We start from the raw sequence: 16,532 nt of genomic DNA, 5'->3' as shown, positions 1-16,532 counted from the left end.
GGCCGGAAGAGAGGCAGAGCACATCCCCCCCCGCTCGCTTGTTCCAGAGACGGTGGGGGTGGATCCGATATAGATCAAGTTGTCCCAAACCCGTTAGCGTTGGAGAAGTGGGCTGGTGCAAAAGGGCATTGAGCAAAAGCTTTTAAAGTGACTAACCGTCATTAAAAAGACATGAAACACCCGGGGGTGGGGGGTGAGGAGGGGGTGGATGGTTCAGAAATAGAAGAAGAAAAAGGAGACAATATCTCCAGATACTTAGTGGAATGAAAAGGTGGAGCACGGGGGCTTGGAGAAGGCACCTGAAGAAATGCGAATTGTGCGATGGGGAAAAGCGTGACGGGAGCGTGTTAGTGAAGACTGCGTGTAAAACCAGCACTCCCGTTAAAAGAAATAAATAAGTGTTAATACCACTTTATAAGGAAGGCCACACTTGGAATCCTGCATTCAGTTTTGGTCGCCACGATGGAGAAAAGATGTGAAGACTCTAGAAAGAGTGCAGAGAAGAGCAACAAAGAGGATTAGAGGACTGGAGACTAAAACAGAGGAAGAACGGTTGCAGGAACTGGGTATGTCTCTCTTAAGAGAAAGAAGGACTAGGGGAGACATGATAGCAGTGTTCCAATATCTCAGGGGTTGCCACAAAGAAGAGGGAGTCAAACTATTCTCCAAGGCACCTGAGGGCAGAACAAGAAACAATGGTTGGAAACTAACCAAGGAGAGAAGCAACTTAGAACTAAGGAGGAATTTCCTGACAATGAGAACAATTAATCAGTGGAACTGCTTGCCACCCAAAGTTGCCAATGCTCCAACACTGGAGGTTTTCAAGAAGAGATTGGACAGCCATTAGTCTGGAATGGTATAAGGTCTTCTGCTTAAGCAGGAGGTTGGACTAGAAGACCTCCAAGGTCCCTTCCAACTCTGTTCTTCTGTTGTGTTCTAACAGCATTTGAGTGCTTGCCAAAAAGCAAAATCTTAAACTTGTTCTGCAAATAAATTACAGCCGTTCCTCAACTTGCGACCACAACCGAGCCCCAAATTTCCATCGCTGAGCAAGACGGTTGTTAAGTGAGTCTAGTCCCATTTTACAACCTTTCTTGCCACGGCTGTTAACCGAATCAGGGCAGTTGTTAAAGTTAGTCACACCGGTTATTAAAGTGAATCTGGCTTCCCGATGGACTTTGCCTGTCAGAGGGTCGTAAAAGGGGATCACATCACCCCTGGGACGCTGCAACCATCGTAAGTATGAATCAGTTGTCAAGCCTCTTGAGTTTTGATCACGTGACCCCGGGGATGGTGCATGGAAAACAAGATCATCGGTCACTTTTAAGTGCTGTTTTAACTTTGAACGGTCACTAAACGGATGGTCGTATGCCGAGGACTACTGGTAACAATATTTGGATGCTCATTCACAAAAGCTACACTTTAGAAGTGTGTTAACAAAATTTCTGTTTTTTCTCACGTGTTGCATTGAAGCAAATAAATGGTTTTATGTTCTGATTCATGGTTTATTGATAGAATTTATTTAGCGTACGGCTCTGACTCATGGAACATGTCACCACAGATGGGATCAAGGAGAGATTCAACCTAGAAAGAAGGAGGAATTTCCTGACATTGAGAACAGTCAATCGGTGGAATAAATTAACCTTTGGAAATTGTGAATGCCCCAACGCTGGAGGCTTTTAAGAAAAGACTGGAGAGCCATCTATCAGAAATATAATAGGTCTTCTGCAAGAGCAGAGGGTTGGACTAGATGACCTCTAGGCTCCCTTCAAACTCTTGTGTTATATCTTAAAATTGCCAAGGTTGGGAAATACTGCCTAAATCCATGGAGTAGAAGCGGCCTTCAGGAGTTGTGGGAGCTTCATCACTGGAAGCCTTCAAGAAGAGACTGGACTGCCATCCATCAGAAATGATGTAGGGTCTCCTGCTTGAGCGGGGTGTTAGACTAGATGACCTGCAAGGTCCCTTCTAACTCTGTTAATTGGAATCTATCTAAGATGATCAAAGGCCTGGAGGCTCAAAGATACGATGAACGGTTGCAGGAAATGGGCCTGGCTAGTCTAGTGAAGAGAAGGACCAGGGGAGACAGGATAGCATCTTCCAATATTTGAGGGGCTGCCCCAGAGAGGAGGGGATCAAGCTATTTCCCAAAGCACACGAAGGCCAGACAAGGAATAATGGATGGAAACTGAACAAGGAGAGATTCAACCTAGAAATAAGGAGGAACTTTCTGACAGTGAGAACCATCAACCAATGGAACAGAAGTTGCCTTCGGAAGTTGTGGGAGCTTCATCACTGGAGGCTTTCAAGAAGAGACTGGACTGCCATCCGTCAGAAATGGTTTAGGGTCTCCTGCTTGGGCAGAGGGTTGGACTGGATGACCTACAAGGTCCCTTCCAATTTTGTTATTCTTTGTTCTGTATCTATCACCTTTCTATCTACATTTATCTATCCGTCTCTATCTCTGCTTACTTGTGCCTGTCTATATTTAACTGTCTGTCTCTATTATCTATCTATCATCTATCTATCTATCTATCTATCTATCTATCTATCTATCTATCTATCTATCATCTATCTATCTATCTATCATCTATCTATCTATCTATCTATCTATCATCTATCTATCTATCTATCTATCATCTATCTAATCTAACATCTATATTTGTCTGAAAAACAGTTGCAGGAACTGGGCATGGCTAGTCTAGTGAAGAGAAGGACCAGGGGTGACTGGAGAGCATATTCCAACATTGGAGGGGCTGCCCCAGAGAGGAGGAGGGGGTCAAGGCTGTTTTACAAGGCACCCGAAGGCCAGACAAGGAAGGATGGATGGCAACTGATCAAGGAGAGATTCAACCTGGAAATAAGGAGGAATTTTGTGACAGGGAGAACCATCAACCAAGGGAACAGAAGTTGCCTTTAGAAGTTGTGGGAGCTTCATCCCTGGAGGCTTTCAAGAAGAGACTGGACTGCCATCTGTCAGAAATGGTGTAGGGTTTCTTGCTTGGGTGTTGGGTTGGACTATATGACCTATAAGGTTCCTTCCAGCTCTTTTAATCGGTTAATCTGTCATCTAACCCAGATTAATATTAACCAGTGTTATCATGTTACCTGAAAGCATCTCCTAAATCTTTACTTTCCCATTACAACTTAGAATATAGTTGTGTTCTAAGATGATCCTAGACTTATACAATAGTTCATTTAGTGAACGTTTACAATTATAACAACACTGAAAAAAGTGACTTATGAAAGTTTTCCACACATCTGACCCAGTGGTGAAATTCAAATATTTTTTACTACCGGTTCTGTGGGCGTGGCTTGGTGGGAATGGCAGGGGAAGGATACTGAAAAATCTCTTCCAATCAGCTGGGACTTGGGAGACAGAGAAGAGATGGGGGCGGAGCCAGCCAGAGGTGGCATTTGCCGGTTCTCTGAACTACTCAAAATTTCGGCTACCGGTTCTCCAGAACTGGTCAGAACCTGCTGAATTTCACCCCTGATCTGACCGTAGTAACATCCCCAGGGTCATGTGATCAAAATTCAGTGGCTTGGCAAATGACTCCTATTTATGACGGTTGCAGTGTCCCGGGGTCACGTGATCCCCTTTTGCAACCGCCTGACCACCAATTCTTCTCCAGAACATCGGACCAAGACACTAATTTGGGACCGTGAATTCATTGGCTTAAGTTAATTCAATCTGGCTTCTACACCCAGCCTGAATTGCCTTCGGTTGCATTCCTCTACAGCAGGGGTGTTTAAAGTTGGGTACTTTAAGACTTGTGGACTTCAACTTCCTGAATTCCCCAGCCGGGGAATTCTGGGAGTTGAAGTCCACAAGTCTTAAAGTTCCCAACTTTAGACACCCCTGCTCTACAGGAAGCTCCAATATCATACTTTCCCTCTATCTTTCTGAATCTTTCTTCCACGAGTATGATTGACAGGTGGATTAGATTTGTACTGGGTTGTAAACAGAGGCATCTCACAGAGGTGAGCATGAATATATTAGTAACATAAATAGAGACACATCACTATCTGGCAGGTACCATAACACGAGACTTTTTCGTCAGTACTGGGATTTATCAGACATACATACCCAGAAGCTATTCTATACGGGTAGTCCTCGACTTATGACAGTTCGTTTAGGGACCGCTCAAAGTGACTTATGACTGGGGGTTGGACTAAATCCGGGGTCCCCAACCTTTCGGACTTCAGGGACCGCTAAATTCATAATTTTAAATCCAGTGGATCACTAATGTGATCCGCCTAATGACCGGCTGGTTGGGCGTGGCTAGGAGGTCACGTGACTGGGTGGGGGTGGCCAACTCGATGTCACTCACGTTGATGGGTGCCTCACCACTCTACTCGCCATACCTCACCTGCCCTCCTGGGCTCCATAGGGCCCCAACAGGAAGCAGTTGCTGGAGCTAAGCAGCCGCCACGAGAAAGAGTTGGCAAAACAGCTCAGTTCAAACTGGATCTGACCGAGAAGGAGGCTCAGCAGAAGCACCTCACTGAGGACTAGGAGCATAGGCTTTCCAAGCAGAGGGAAGACCTGTGGGAGTGCAAGGCCAGGTACCCGTGCCTGGAGGCTCAGTGGGCTGAGATGGTCAGCCAGTTCCAGCCCATGATGCAGTCCCACTGGAACGAGGCCCTCTGGCTCTTCCCCACCAGCGGCGCTTCCCTCCAGCCTTCGCCCAAAGCCCCCCACCAGGAGGCTGAAGCAGACCCCAACTCGGAATTTCTGCCCCCCTCCAACCTGCACAAAAAGACCCCAAAGGGGGAGACTCTCTGCAGCAACACAAGCGTTCATTGTACGTATCCATCCCAGGGGCCGTAGTTTGAGGGCCCCTGATTTAGTGCAATATAAAAAATGCAAATAATTTTCTGCTAGACTAGAAAACCTACAAGGTCCTCCCAACGCTGTTATTCTGAACTGTGCTTCACACTTGCAACCGTTGTTGCAGCATCCCCACGGTCACGTGATCCAAATTCAGACACTTGGCAGCTTGACTCATATTTATGACGGTTGGAGTGTTACATGATCCCTTTTTGCAACCTTCTGACAAGCTAGGCCAGATTCACTTAACAACCATGTGACTAACTTAACAACGGCGGTGATTCACTGAACCGCAGTGGCAAGAAAAGTGGGGCAAAACTCACTTGAAAGCTGTCTCACTTAGCGACGGAAGTGCTGGGCTCAATGGCGGTCGTAAGTCGAGGACTGTCTATTCTAAACCTAATCATTGCTTCTTTTTAGCACCAAAAGGAGCATTTTGAACTGATTCAAGGGGAAAAAAGGAACTCTGCTGCCCTCTAGTGATAAAAAAGTATGTGTGAGATAGAAAGAAAGCTTAAGGGAGGGAGGGAGGAAAGAAGAGAGAGAGAGCGCGGGAGAGAGAGAAACAAGAGACGAGAGAGAGAGAGAGAGAGAGAGAGAGAGAGAGAGAGAGAGAGAGGGGGGAGATGGTTGGAGGGATGAAAGGAAGGAAAGGAGGGAAGGAAGGGAGAGAAAAAAGAAAGAAAGAGGGAAGGAGGGAGATGATAAGTAGGCAGGCAGGCAGGCAGTAGGAGGGATGGAAAGAAGGAAAAGGGAAGGAAGGGAGAAAATAAAGAAAGAGAAAGAAGGTAGGAAAGAAAGAACGAAAGAAAGAAAGGTGAAAGGGAAAAAGATGGAAGATTGTAGATAGATAGATAGATAGATAGATAGATAGATAGATAGATGGATGGATGGATGGATGGATGGATGGATGGATGGATGGGTAGGTTGGGTGGGTGGGTAGGTTGGATGGATGGATGGATGGAGGGAAGGAAAAAGAGGAAGGAAGAGAGAAAAGAAAGGGAAGGAAGGGAGGGAGAGGGAGAAAAAAAAAAACCAGACAGTCTTGGGGCTTTTGATGTCTCGCTGCTCTTATGCAATCAAAGCCACTGAGTGCCAACTGAACTCTTCGTCTTAATTTCGAGGTACCTACTCTCCGTCCACAGAAAAATCTAGGAACTTAACCGCTCAGCATCCAAGATCCTCCTCTTTCTTCTTCGCTGGCTGGGGAATTGTGGGAGTTGAAGTCCACACACCTAACCTTGCCAAGGCTGAGTCAACGCTGTACCAACCAGGGTCTCCCCAGGGCTGCCCCGCTTAGTTCTCCAAGACCCCCAGTGGGAGGGGGCTGCATCCCATTTCCCATTTCCCCCTTCCCCAAATCCCTTCCAGGGGCTCTTCAATCTTCCTCTGCTCCCCCCTCCCCAAATTACTACTTTCCTAAGCAGCGCTGATCTCCCCCTTGCGCCCCCTCCGTTGCTCACCGCCATGGCGGCGCCCGCGGGCTCCAGAACACTGCTGCCCCCCCGCGGCACAATGAGTTGCCAGGGCGACCGGTCCCGTCCGGCCCGGTCCGACCCTGGCCCTGGCCCGGCTGGCAGAGGGGGGGCGGAGGGCGAGCGGCTGCCCCGGGACCAACCATGCTAAGCCACAGGTGAGCCCCGCGAGGGGTCCGACCGGCGCTGCCAGCCGCCCCAGGAGCCGGCGAGAGTGGGGGCATGGGGGGGACCCCCCACTGCACCCCCGGGACTGACATCAGATGTGGGGAGGGAGGGGGAGAAAAAAGCCGCAAGGACCGCATTCCCACGAGACGAGGGGTGCGGATCCTATTTGGGTTGGGGTCTATTGGGCAATGCGGGATCTTTGGGGGTTTGGGGGCTCCCCCCTCCCCCTGCTTTCTGGATCCGTCTGTCCCGCGGACGTAGATAGAAGCCGGGTTCACACGTGACACGGAGGCAGGGTTTGTTTCAGCTCCGCATTAATCGGTGGAACAACTTGCCAACAGAAATTGTGAATGCTCCAACCCTGGAAGTTTTTAAGATGTTGGATAACCATTTGTCTGAAGTGGTGTAGGGTTTCCTGCCTAAGCAAAGGGTTGGACTAGAAGACCTCCAAGGTCCCTTCCAACTTTATTATATTATATTTGATCTGCTGCCTGGTGCTTTGAGATCGAACTCCAATGGCCCAGTTCCTACCCTCCCTCCATGCGGTGAACCCCAGTTCCCTCACTTTGTTCTAACCTGGTTTATCATTTCATGGGGACTCTCCTTCAGTAGGGTTCCCCCCCCCCCCATTGTTAGACAGTGTCTGCCTGTCTCTCTGGGCACAACACACTAACCTACTACAACCTCTAAACCAGGGGTCCCCAAACTTGGCAACTTTAAGACTTGTGGACTTCAATTCCCAGAATTCTCCAGGAAGCGAAGAAGAAAGAGGAGGATCTTGGATGCTGAGCTGTCAAGCTGTCATAGCTGCCTGGGGAATTCTGGGAGTTGAAGTCCACAAGTCTTAAAAGTTGCCAAATTTGAAGACCTCTGCTCTAAACCCCAATCTTGGCCATCTGAAGAGCGTGGACTTCAATTCCCAGAATTCCCCAGCCAGCCTGCCCAAGATCCCAAAACGAAGCTAATCCCTTTATGTGCTAAGGTGCCATTATGCTCAAATCCTTGTGGTTTGTTAACTGCAATTTATGGCTTAGTATGTTATGTGCTCAGTGGCTAAGACACTGAGCTTGTCGATCAGAAAGTTTGGCAGTTCGGCGATTTGAATCCCTAGCACCGGAGGGAGCTCCCGTTACTTGTCCCAGCTTCTGCCAACCGAGCAGTTCGAAAGCATGTAAAAATGCGAGTAGAAAAATAGGAACCACCTTTGGTGGGAAGGGAACAGCGTTCCTTGCACCTTTGGCATTGAGTCCTGCCAGCCACATGACCACGGAGACGTCTTCGGACAGCGCTGGCTCTTCGGCTTTGAAACGGAGATGAGCACCGCCCCCTAGAGTCGGGAACAACTAGCATATATGTGCAAGGGGAACCGTTACCTTTACATTATGTGCCCTAGGAAGTCAGTGTCTATATCATGGTTTGTTGAGCAGGCTGTGTTTCGCTGCCCTCCCACCTGAAACCGCCAATGGCTAAAACCACCATTTGCGCAGTGTTCAACCCCAGTGAAGTTTTTTCCACCATGCAAACCTGGCTCTGTAGCTTTTTGTGGGTATTTCACAGCCCAGGTGTGTTACTTTTTCATCCTTGCAGTAACTTCCTTTCTTGGAGTTTTTATCCTGGACTGTAGACTCACTCCGGGAGTTTTCACACATTGTATTGGGTTCCCTTCCCATTCCTTAGTCCTTCCGGCTAGGTCACATATAACTTTACACCCTCATGGCTTACCGATTGTGAAGTGGGGCATAGTAGAGTAACTTGTGAACCAACCAGTTGTGGCTCATTCAGCACATCATGGCTCGCTCTTTTGCGTGACACACCGATCATGTGTGACCTGTTTTTTTGCGAGGAATTTAGATGTGATGCAGTCTGCATCTGGTTAGGTTACCTGGGGTGAATTTCACACCCACAAATGTTCTCAAGATAAGGCCAGACTTCCAAATTTCAATGGATTTTCTTTCTCATATGTCTGTCTGTCTGTCTGTCTGTGTGTCTGTCTGTGTGTCTGTCTCTATCTATCTATCTATCTATCTATCTATCTATCTATCTATCTATCCATCATCTATCATCTATCTATCTTCTATCTATCATTATTCATCTGTCTACCCACCTTTCTATTATCTCTCTCTCTTTGTCCATCCATACATCCATCCAACTACCCACCCCTCCTTCCGTCCATTTATCACCTCTATCTATCATCTATCTATCTATCTATCTATCTATCTATCTATCTATCTATCTATCTATCTATCTATCTATCTACCATCTATTTATCTATCTCTCTATCATTATCCATCTCTTTACCTACCTACCTACCTTATATCTATCTATCTATCTATCTATCTATCTATCTATCTATCTATCTATCTATCTATCTAATCTATCATCCATATCTCTACCTACCTTTCTATCATTTCTCTCTCTTTGTCCATCCATCCAACTATCCATCCCTCCTTCCATCCTTCCATCTATCACATATCTCTATCTATCTATCTCTATCACTATCCATCTCTCTACCTGCCTACCTACCTACCTTTCTATCTATCTATCTATCATCTATCTATCTATCTATCTATCTATCTATCTATCTATCATCTATCTATCTATCTATCTATCTATCTATCTATCCTAACATTTCTTCAAGCTTTCACGGACCCTCCTGTGATGCCATCACGGCCCTCAAGAAGCCCTGCAGTCCTTATCGGGCAATCCTTTTGCCTCCAATGGGCTAACTTACAAATTGCATCCAAATTCCAGGACCTTCAAGTCCTTAGGAACTGAAATTTGACAAATTGTATGAGACATTTTTGGATATAAAAATTATCATAAAGAATTTTATGACATAACACATGTCATGAAATATTTCTTGAAAGCTGCTACTGATGTTTGACAGTACTAGACCCTTCAACGTGTTATAAGGCAGAGGCAGCTCTGAAAATCATATTCAGTTTTTATATGAGCTTTCTAATTGATAATTCATTTAGGCTGTCCATGCTGAGAACTTATAGAATAGAATAAGAGAGTTGGAAGGGACCTTGGAGGTCTTCTAGTCCAACCCCCTGCCTAGGCAGGAAACCCTACACCACTTCAGACAAATGTTTGTCCAGTCTCTTCTTAAAAACTTCCAGTGTTGGAGCATTCACAACTTTTGGAGGCAAGCTGTTCCACTGATTCATTGTTCTCACTGTCAGGAAATTTTTCCTTAGTTCTAAGTTGCTTCTTTCCTTGATTAGTTTCCACCCATTGCTTCTTGTCTTGCTCTCATGTGCTTTGGAGAATAGTTTGACTCCCTCTTCTTTGTGGCAACCCCTGAGATATTGGAACAAGTAGATTTCCTTCAAGTAGATTCCTATCGCAAATATATAGGACCAACCCACCTCGCAGGGTTGTTGTTTTGGGGGAAATAGGAAGGAGAAAGAGTATTAGGGATATTCATCACCTTGAGTTTAGTTGTAAAAATAATAAAGGTGTGATACCGATCAATAAATAAAATTTTTGGATGCTTTAAAGCTATATTCCTCACCCTGGCAACTTGAAGATATGTGGACTGCAACTCCCAGAATTCCCCAGTCAGCCATGCAATTTTTTTAAAAAAAATCTAATGTTGCAGTTAACCTCTTTGTGTGTGGTTTAGCATTTTGTTCAAAGCTGGCCTGTTTAGTTTATAGGTCAGCGTATTGGGTGATTTCAGAAAATGCTAATGGGTTAAATCTGTGATGTGTGTGGTATGTCAAAAAAAAAAGATCAAACAACTTCTATGGTTTAAACAGCTTTATGCAAACACATTTCCTATCAGCTTTAATTCTAAAATTCTTCTCACTTATTGGCAAGCAGAAATATGAAACGATTAAAAATGTAGCTAACAATAACAGCAGCCCGAATTGAAATATACTAAGAGATGTAGAATTTAATACTGTATGTATTGGACTCTAATATTACAGCATCCAACATGCGTGTTTATTCGTTTAGTTTTGATTAAATTTCTCTGGCTTTCATGGGATTCTGGATCACATCCTTAATTATGCTTATTGAACTTTTGAAACCAAAGAATTTACACCTCTCATTTCAGTGATCCTTTAAGTTGCTTCCTCTGCCTTTTAACTCTGCAGCTGCTTTCTTTTTTTAATCAGGTTTTTAACTTTGTTAACTTTTATATGACTTTGCTGTTTTATTTCTAAACCACCCAGAGGCATACAAGTGTGATTGGGGTATAGAAATTAGAAAGATGGATGGATGGATGGAGAGAGAGGGGGAGAGGAGATAGATGATAGATACTGCGTTTTCCCCAGAATAATACAGGGCCTTATTTTCTTTTGACCCCCCAAAAAAGCATGGCCTTATTTTCGGGGAGGTCTGATTATTTTTGAGGTGCAGGAGGCGGCGAGCGTGGTCACCTCCTGGCTGTTGCTGTGTTGCAATATTTTCAGGGAAGGGCTTATTTTAGCACATACGCTCAAAAGCCCAATTGGGCTTATTATCCAGGGAGGTCTTATTTTTGGGGAAACAGGATAGGTAGATGATAGATGATAGATAGATAGATAGATAGATAGATAGATAGATAGATAGATAGATAGATAGATAGATGATAGATAGATAGATAGATGATAGATAGATAGTAGATAGACAGAGATGATTAGATAGATAGATAGATAGATAGATAGATAGATAGATAGATAGATAGATGATAGATAGATAGATAATAGATAGATAGATAGATAGATAGATAGATAGATAGATAGATAGATAGATAGGTAGATAGATAGATAGATAGATAGATAGATAGATAGTAGATAGTAGATAGATAGTAGATAGATATGATAAATGATAGATGATAGAGATAGATAGATAGATAGATAGATAGATAGATAGATAGATGATAGATAGATAGATAGATAGATAGATAGATAGATAGATAGATAGATAGATAGACAGAGATAGATGGTTAGATGATAGATGATAGATAGATAGATAGATAGATAGATAGATAGATAGATGATAGATAGATAGATAGATAGATAGATAGTAGATAGATAGTAGATAGATAGTAGATAGATATGATAAATAGATAGATGATAGATAGATAGATGATAGATAGATAGATAGATAGATAGATAGATGATAGATAGATGATAGATAGATAGACAGAGATGATTAGATAGATAGATAGATAGATAGATAGATAGATAGATAGATAGATAGATAGATAGACAGACAGACAGACAGACAGACAGACAGACAGACAATGATTAGAGAGAGAGAGAGAGAGGAGATAGATGATAGATAGATAGATAAATAGATAGATAGATAGATGATATAGATAGATAGATAGATAGATAGATAGATGATAGATAGATAGATATAGATAGATAGTAGATAGTAGATAGATAGTAGATAGATATGATAAATGATAGAAGATAGATAGATAGATGATAGATAGATAGATGATAGATAGATAGATGATAGATAGATAGATGATAGATAGATAGATAGATAGATAGATAGATAGATAGATAGATAGATGGATGATAGGAGAGAGAGAGTGAGTGTGTGTAACTTAGAACGGTCACTGTGAACTGCCGTAAATCGAGGATTATCTGTATATATAAATTTGGGGGGGGGGGGTGTTTTAATTGGACTAAGTTGGTATACCTGTGGTTGCACAACTTCTATAAATGCCATAAGCTATATAGATATAGATGTATGAACGATGACCCTGACTTGTTTCTCCCCCCCCCCCACTCGCGATTGCTCCTTCCAGCCCAGGTAGGATGAACATTGGAACGATTGACCTCTACTTGAACAAGTTAGGAGCCAACCTCCCAACCATGGCGTACCACGGCGACGAGCGTGAGAACGAAGCTTGGAGCGTCTATTTGGAGAGGAAGAACATGGTGCTGGAGTTCCTCCACGCGGACCTGAGCCAGCACCTCCTCCGACGGCACCACAAACGGATCGAACTCCTCAAGAAGTGCTCCTACTACCTCGAAATCCTGCCCAAGCACCTGGCCCTGGGGGATCAGAACCACCTCATGCTTCCCACCACCATGTTCCAACTCATCGATCCTTGGCGCTTCCAAAGGATGAAAAAAGTGGGCACCATCCAGACTAAGATTCAGCTCCTGCTCCTGTCTGACCTGCTAGAAGAATTAGAGAGAGGTCGGGAGGAGCTGGTCCACCTTCTGGAGACATACGACATGATGACTTTCCTTTCCAGGTGGGACGTAGTCAAGCAGAAACTGTCCAAACTTTCGGAACAGATGGATTACTTCCTGGCCATGCTGGTTCCCGGACGGTTGTACATCAAACACCGGCTGGTCTCCGACGTTGGGATCACCAAAATCCCACACATCAGGCTAGTCCTCACTACCAAGATGCCCGTGATGTTTGACCGGAGGGAATCGGCAGCTCACGAGGACTGGGTCAGCCTCAAATGGTTGGTCACAAGTCAGCAGTCCCAGTTAGACCAGTTCGAACTCCAGTTCCGGCTGTTGGAGCCCAGAACTCCTCAAGAGCGAGTCCAGTGTGGAATTATGCCGGTCACCTCCAACACGTGTGAAATCCACAACCTCTTGTCTGACCGACTGTATAGGTTCACCGTCCGAAGAGCCGAAACGTACATGCTTGTTTACGAACAGTGGCGTGATTCCATACTGCTTAAGACTAAACCGTATCTTGCCAAAAGCGTGGGAGAGGCCACCTCACAAACCTGATTATCCCACCTTAGCCATTCCCGAGGGGTGTAAAAATAAGCCAGATTAAAAGCAAAACCCTTATTTTTAAAAAAGCACGGCATCCAAGCACGAGGGCTTTCTTTGAGAGAATAGAGGTAGTCCTCAATTGGACCTCAATTTTTTGTTGGTGAGACTGGACAGCTACTTGTGTGAAAGGGTGTAGCACAGGGGTGTCAAACTCAAGGCTCAAACTCCAGATCCAGCCTGGGGGGGTGCTTAGATCTGTCCCACGGGGCCACCCTGGAAACAGCAAAGGACCTGCCCATGGTGCATCTACCAGCCAAAAGGGAGATCGAGGGGACCACACACAGCTCAGCCGGGCCCCATTTTCGGTCACAACGGCCTCCTGCAATTCTAGGCCAGCGAAAAGGGAGCTTCATTTTTACTGGCCTAGAATTGCAGGAGGCCATCACGACCAAAAACGGAGCTCCATTTTCGGTGGCCTAGAATTGCAGGAGGCTGCTGTGACCAAAAACAGAGCTCCATTCTCGCTACCCTAGAATTGCAGGAGGCCGTCGTGACCAAAAATGGAGCTCCATTCTCGCTGGCCTAGAATTGCAGGAGGCCGTCACGACCAAAAACAGAGCTCCATTTTCGCTGGCCTAGAATTGCAGGAGGCCGTCGCGACCAAAAATGGAGCTCCATTCTCGCTGGCCTAGAATTGCAGGAGGCCGTCACGACCAAAAACAGAGCTCCATTTTCGCTGCCCTAGAATTGCAGGAGGCTGTCGCGACTGAAAACGGAGCTCCATTTTTGCTGGTCTAGAATTGCAGGAGGCCGTCCCGACCGAAAACAGAGCTCCATTTTCGCTGGCCTAGAATTGCAGGAGGCCATTGTGACCGAAAACGGAGCTTCATTCTCGCTGCCCTACAATTGCAGGAGGCCGTTGTGACCGAAAACGGAGCTCAATTTTCACTGGCCTAGAATTGCAGGAGGCCATCGCAACCGAAAACAGAGCTCCATTTTCGCTGGCCTAGAATTGCAGGAGGCATCGCGACCGAAAACGGAGCTCCATTTTTGCTGGCAAAGGACTGCAGGAGGTCATCGTGGCCGGAAATGGGACACGGGGGTGCCGTGTGCGACCTCCCTGAGCTCTGTTTTCGCTGGCAGAGTGCTAGCAAAACAATCTAAAAGCAAAACAAAAGGAGAAAGGGAAAGACTAAGAAAATGAAGGGAAGAGGGGAAGAGAGCAAGGAAGGTAAAAGAAGGAAAGAGAGGAAGGAAGGAGAATGAGGAGGGAAGGAAAGAGGGAAGGGAGGAAGGAAAGAAAGGATAGAAAGAAAGAAAGGAAGGAAGGAAGGAAGGGAGAGCGAGAGAGAGAGAGAGAAAGAAAGAAAGAAAAAGAAAGAAAGAAAGAAAGAAAGAAAGAAAGAAAGAAAGAAAGAAAGAAAGAAAGATTATAATGAGAGTGAGTGAGGGTCTTAGGGTAGTCCTGTCTTAGGACTTGGCCACCACATGTGCCCCCAACATGAGTGATGTTGAGCTGGCCACCCCCCACGAGGTCAAACACAACCCTGATGTGGCCCTCAATGAAATCGAGTTTGACACCCTTGGTATAGGGTCTCCTGCTTAAGCAGGGGATTGGACTAGAAGACCTCCAAGGTCCCTTCCAGCTCTATTCCAATTGAGAATCAATGGTTATGTGAGTTTTGCCCCCCCCCACCCGTTTTATGACCTTTCTTGCCACACTTGTTAAGTGCATCACCCCAGTTATTAACTTAGTAACACAATGTGAAGTCACTCTGGCTTCCCCATTGACTTTGCTGGTCAGAAGGTCGCAAAAGGGGATCACGTTGTAACCCCGGGGACACTGCAACCATCATAAATACGAATCAGTTGGCAAGCCTCTGAATTTTGATCATGTGGACATGGGGAGGCTGCCACGGTCATAAGTCAGATTTTCCCCCCAGTGCTGTTGTAACTGAGGTCACGAAGTGGATGGTTGTAAGTTGAGGACTACCGGTATGGAGGTATCTGAATTTCACCCCATCTCCACATTGCTGTCAGCCAATCAAGCCGAAGCTGAAAACCCATTTTGGGCCATCTTCAAGACCAAATTTAGGTCTCGGAAAGTGTGACGGGAAAGTCGACTTGAGATTCAAAAGGGGTTGTTTTTTAAAAAATATAATAATCGTAATGAGTTAGGGATCCAAATAGCATCCTAAATTAAATCAGAGTCCAAGGCAAAGTATTGCTCAAAGTTCCAATTTATGAAGAGAGCCATGTTGGCACATCTGGGAAAACCCAAATCTGAAAGCTTCCAGGTTTTCCCTACCCAGTTGAAAGTTCAAGATCTTGCCCCCACACCCACCAGTCCATCCCATGGTCCAATCTCCCACTGCCTGCTGGCAGTTCCACCCATCCAATTCCAGTCAGGTGAAGAGGTGTAGAGACAAAGAATGACCTTGGCTTTCTAGAAAGAATTTTGTTATGGCTACATACCATCTAACTCCGTACAACCCCCCCTCCCATTTTCCCACAATAGAAAATGCATAGTAGAATAATAGAAAGTGTGGCAGGCGTTGTGTCCAAAAGAAAAATGACTGCAGCCGTGACACATGATTTAAACTCAAAGGTGGCTCAGGGGCTAAGACGATGAGCTTGTCGATCAGAAAGGTTGGCAGTTCAGCAACTCGAATCCCTAGTGCCGCGTAACAGAGTGAGCTCCCATGACTTGCCCCAGTTTCTGCTAACCGAGCAATTCAAAAGCACGTAAAAATGCAAGTAGAAAAATAGGAACCATCTTTGGTGGGAAGATAACAGCGTTCCATGCACCTTTGGCATTTAGTCATGCCGGCCACATATCACGGAGACTTCTTCGGACACCGCTGGCTCTTCGGCTTTGAAACGGAGATGAGCACCGCCCCCTAGAGTCGGGAACGACTAGCACATATGCGCAAGGAGAACATTTACCTTTACCTTTATGTTATGTGCCCTAGGAAGCCAGAGTCTATATCATGGTTTGTTGAGCAGAGCTGGCTGGGGAATTCTGGGAGTTGAAGTCCACAAGTCTTAAAGTTGCCAAGTTTGGACACCCCTGTCTTAAACTCAATTAGGAGAGGAAATAATTTATCTCCTGATTGGAGTTGTCAATCAGAACATGAATAGGTGACATATTTACTGGTTCACACGATGCTTTTAAGGGCTGTGTTAATTTAAGCTAAATTAGACAATCGCCTTATCGGCAAACACACCTACCCAAATCTGTTTAGATTGCCACAACCCTTTCATAATTATCCATTAGATGGTGGTTGATGGTTTAACCCTGTGTGACTTTCTTGGAGCTTCTCATAAAATCTGGCTTACGGGCCAAGGGTGTTGGCAAGCAAG

The 16,532-nt window shown here is 45.3% G+C and overlaps 1 protein-coding gene across 1 annotated transcript; it reads left to right on the top strand.

Moving 5' to 3' along the window:
* The first annotated feature begins 6,359 nt into the window (after positions 1-6,359).
* On the top strand, positions 6,360-13,196 carry FNDC11 (fibronectin type III domain containing 11). Its single transcript, XM_081949219.1, has 2 exons — positions 6,360-6,467; positions 12,230-13,196. The coding sequence occupies exons 1-2, from the start codon at positions 6,454-6,456 to the stop codon at positions 13,179-13,181; spliced, it is 966 nt and encodes a 321-aa protein (XP_081805345.1). The 5' UTR covers positions 6,360-6,453; the 3' UTR covers positions 13,182-13,196.
* The last annotated feature ends 3,336 nt before the right edge of the window (positions 13,197-16,532 follow it).

Source organism: Natrix helvetica (assembly GCF_964273705.1).
Source record: "Natrix helvetica genome assembly, chromosome: 3".
Taxonomy (NCBI): Eukaryota; Metazoa; Chordata; class Lepidosauria; order Squamata; family Natricidae; genus Natrix; species Natrix helvetica.
The sequence above is the reverse complement of the archived record's forward strand: the minus strand, read 5'-3'. Positions and strand labels throughout refer to the sequence as shown.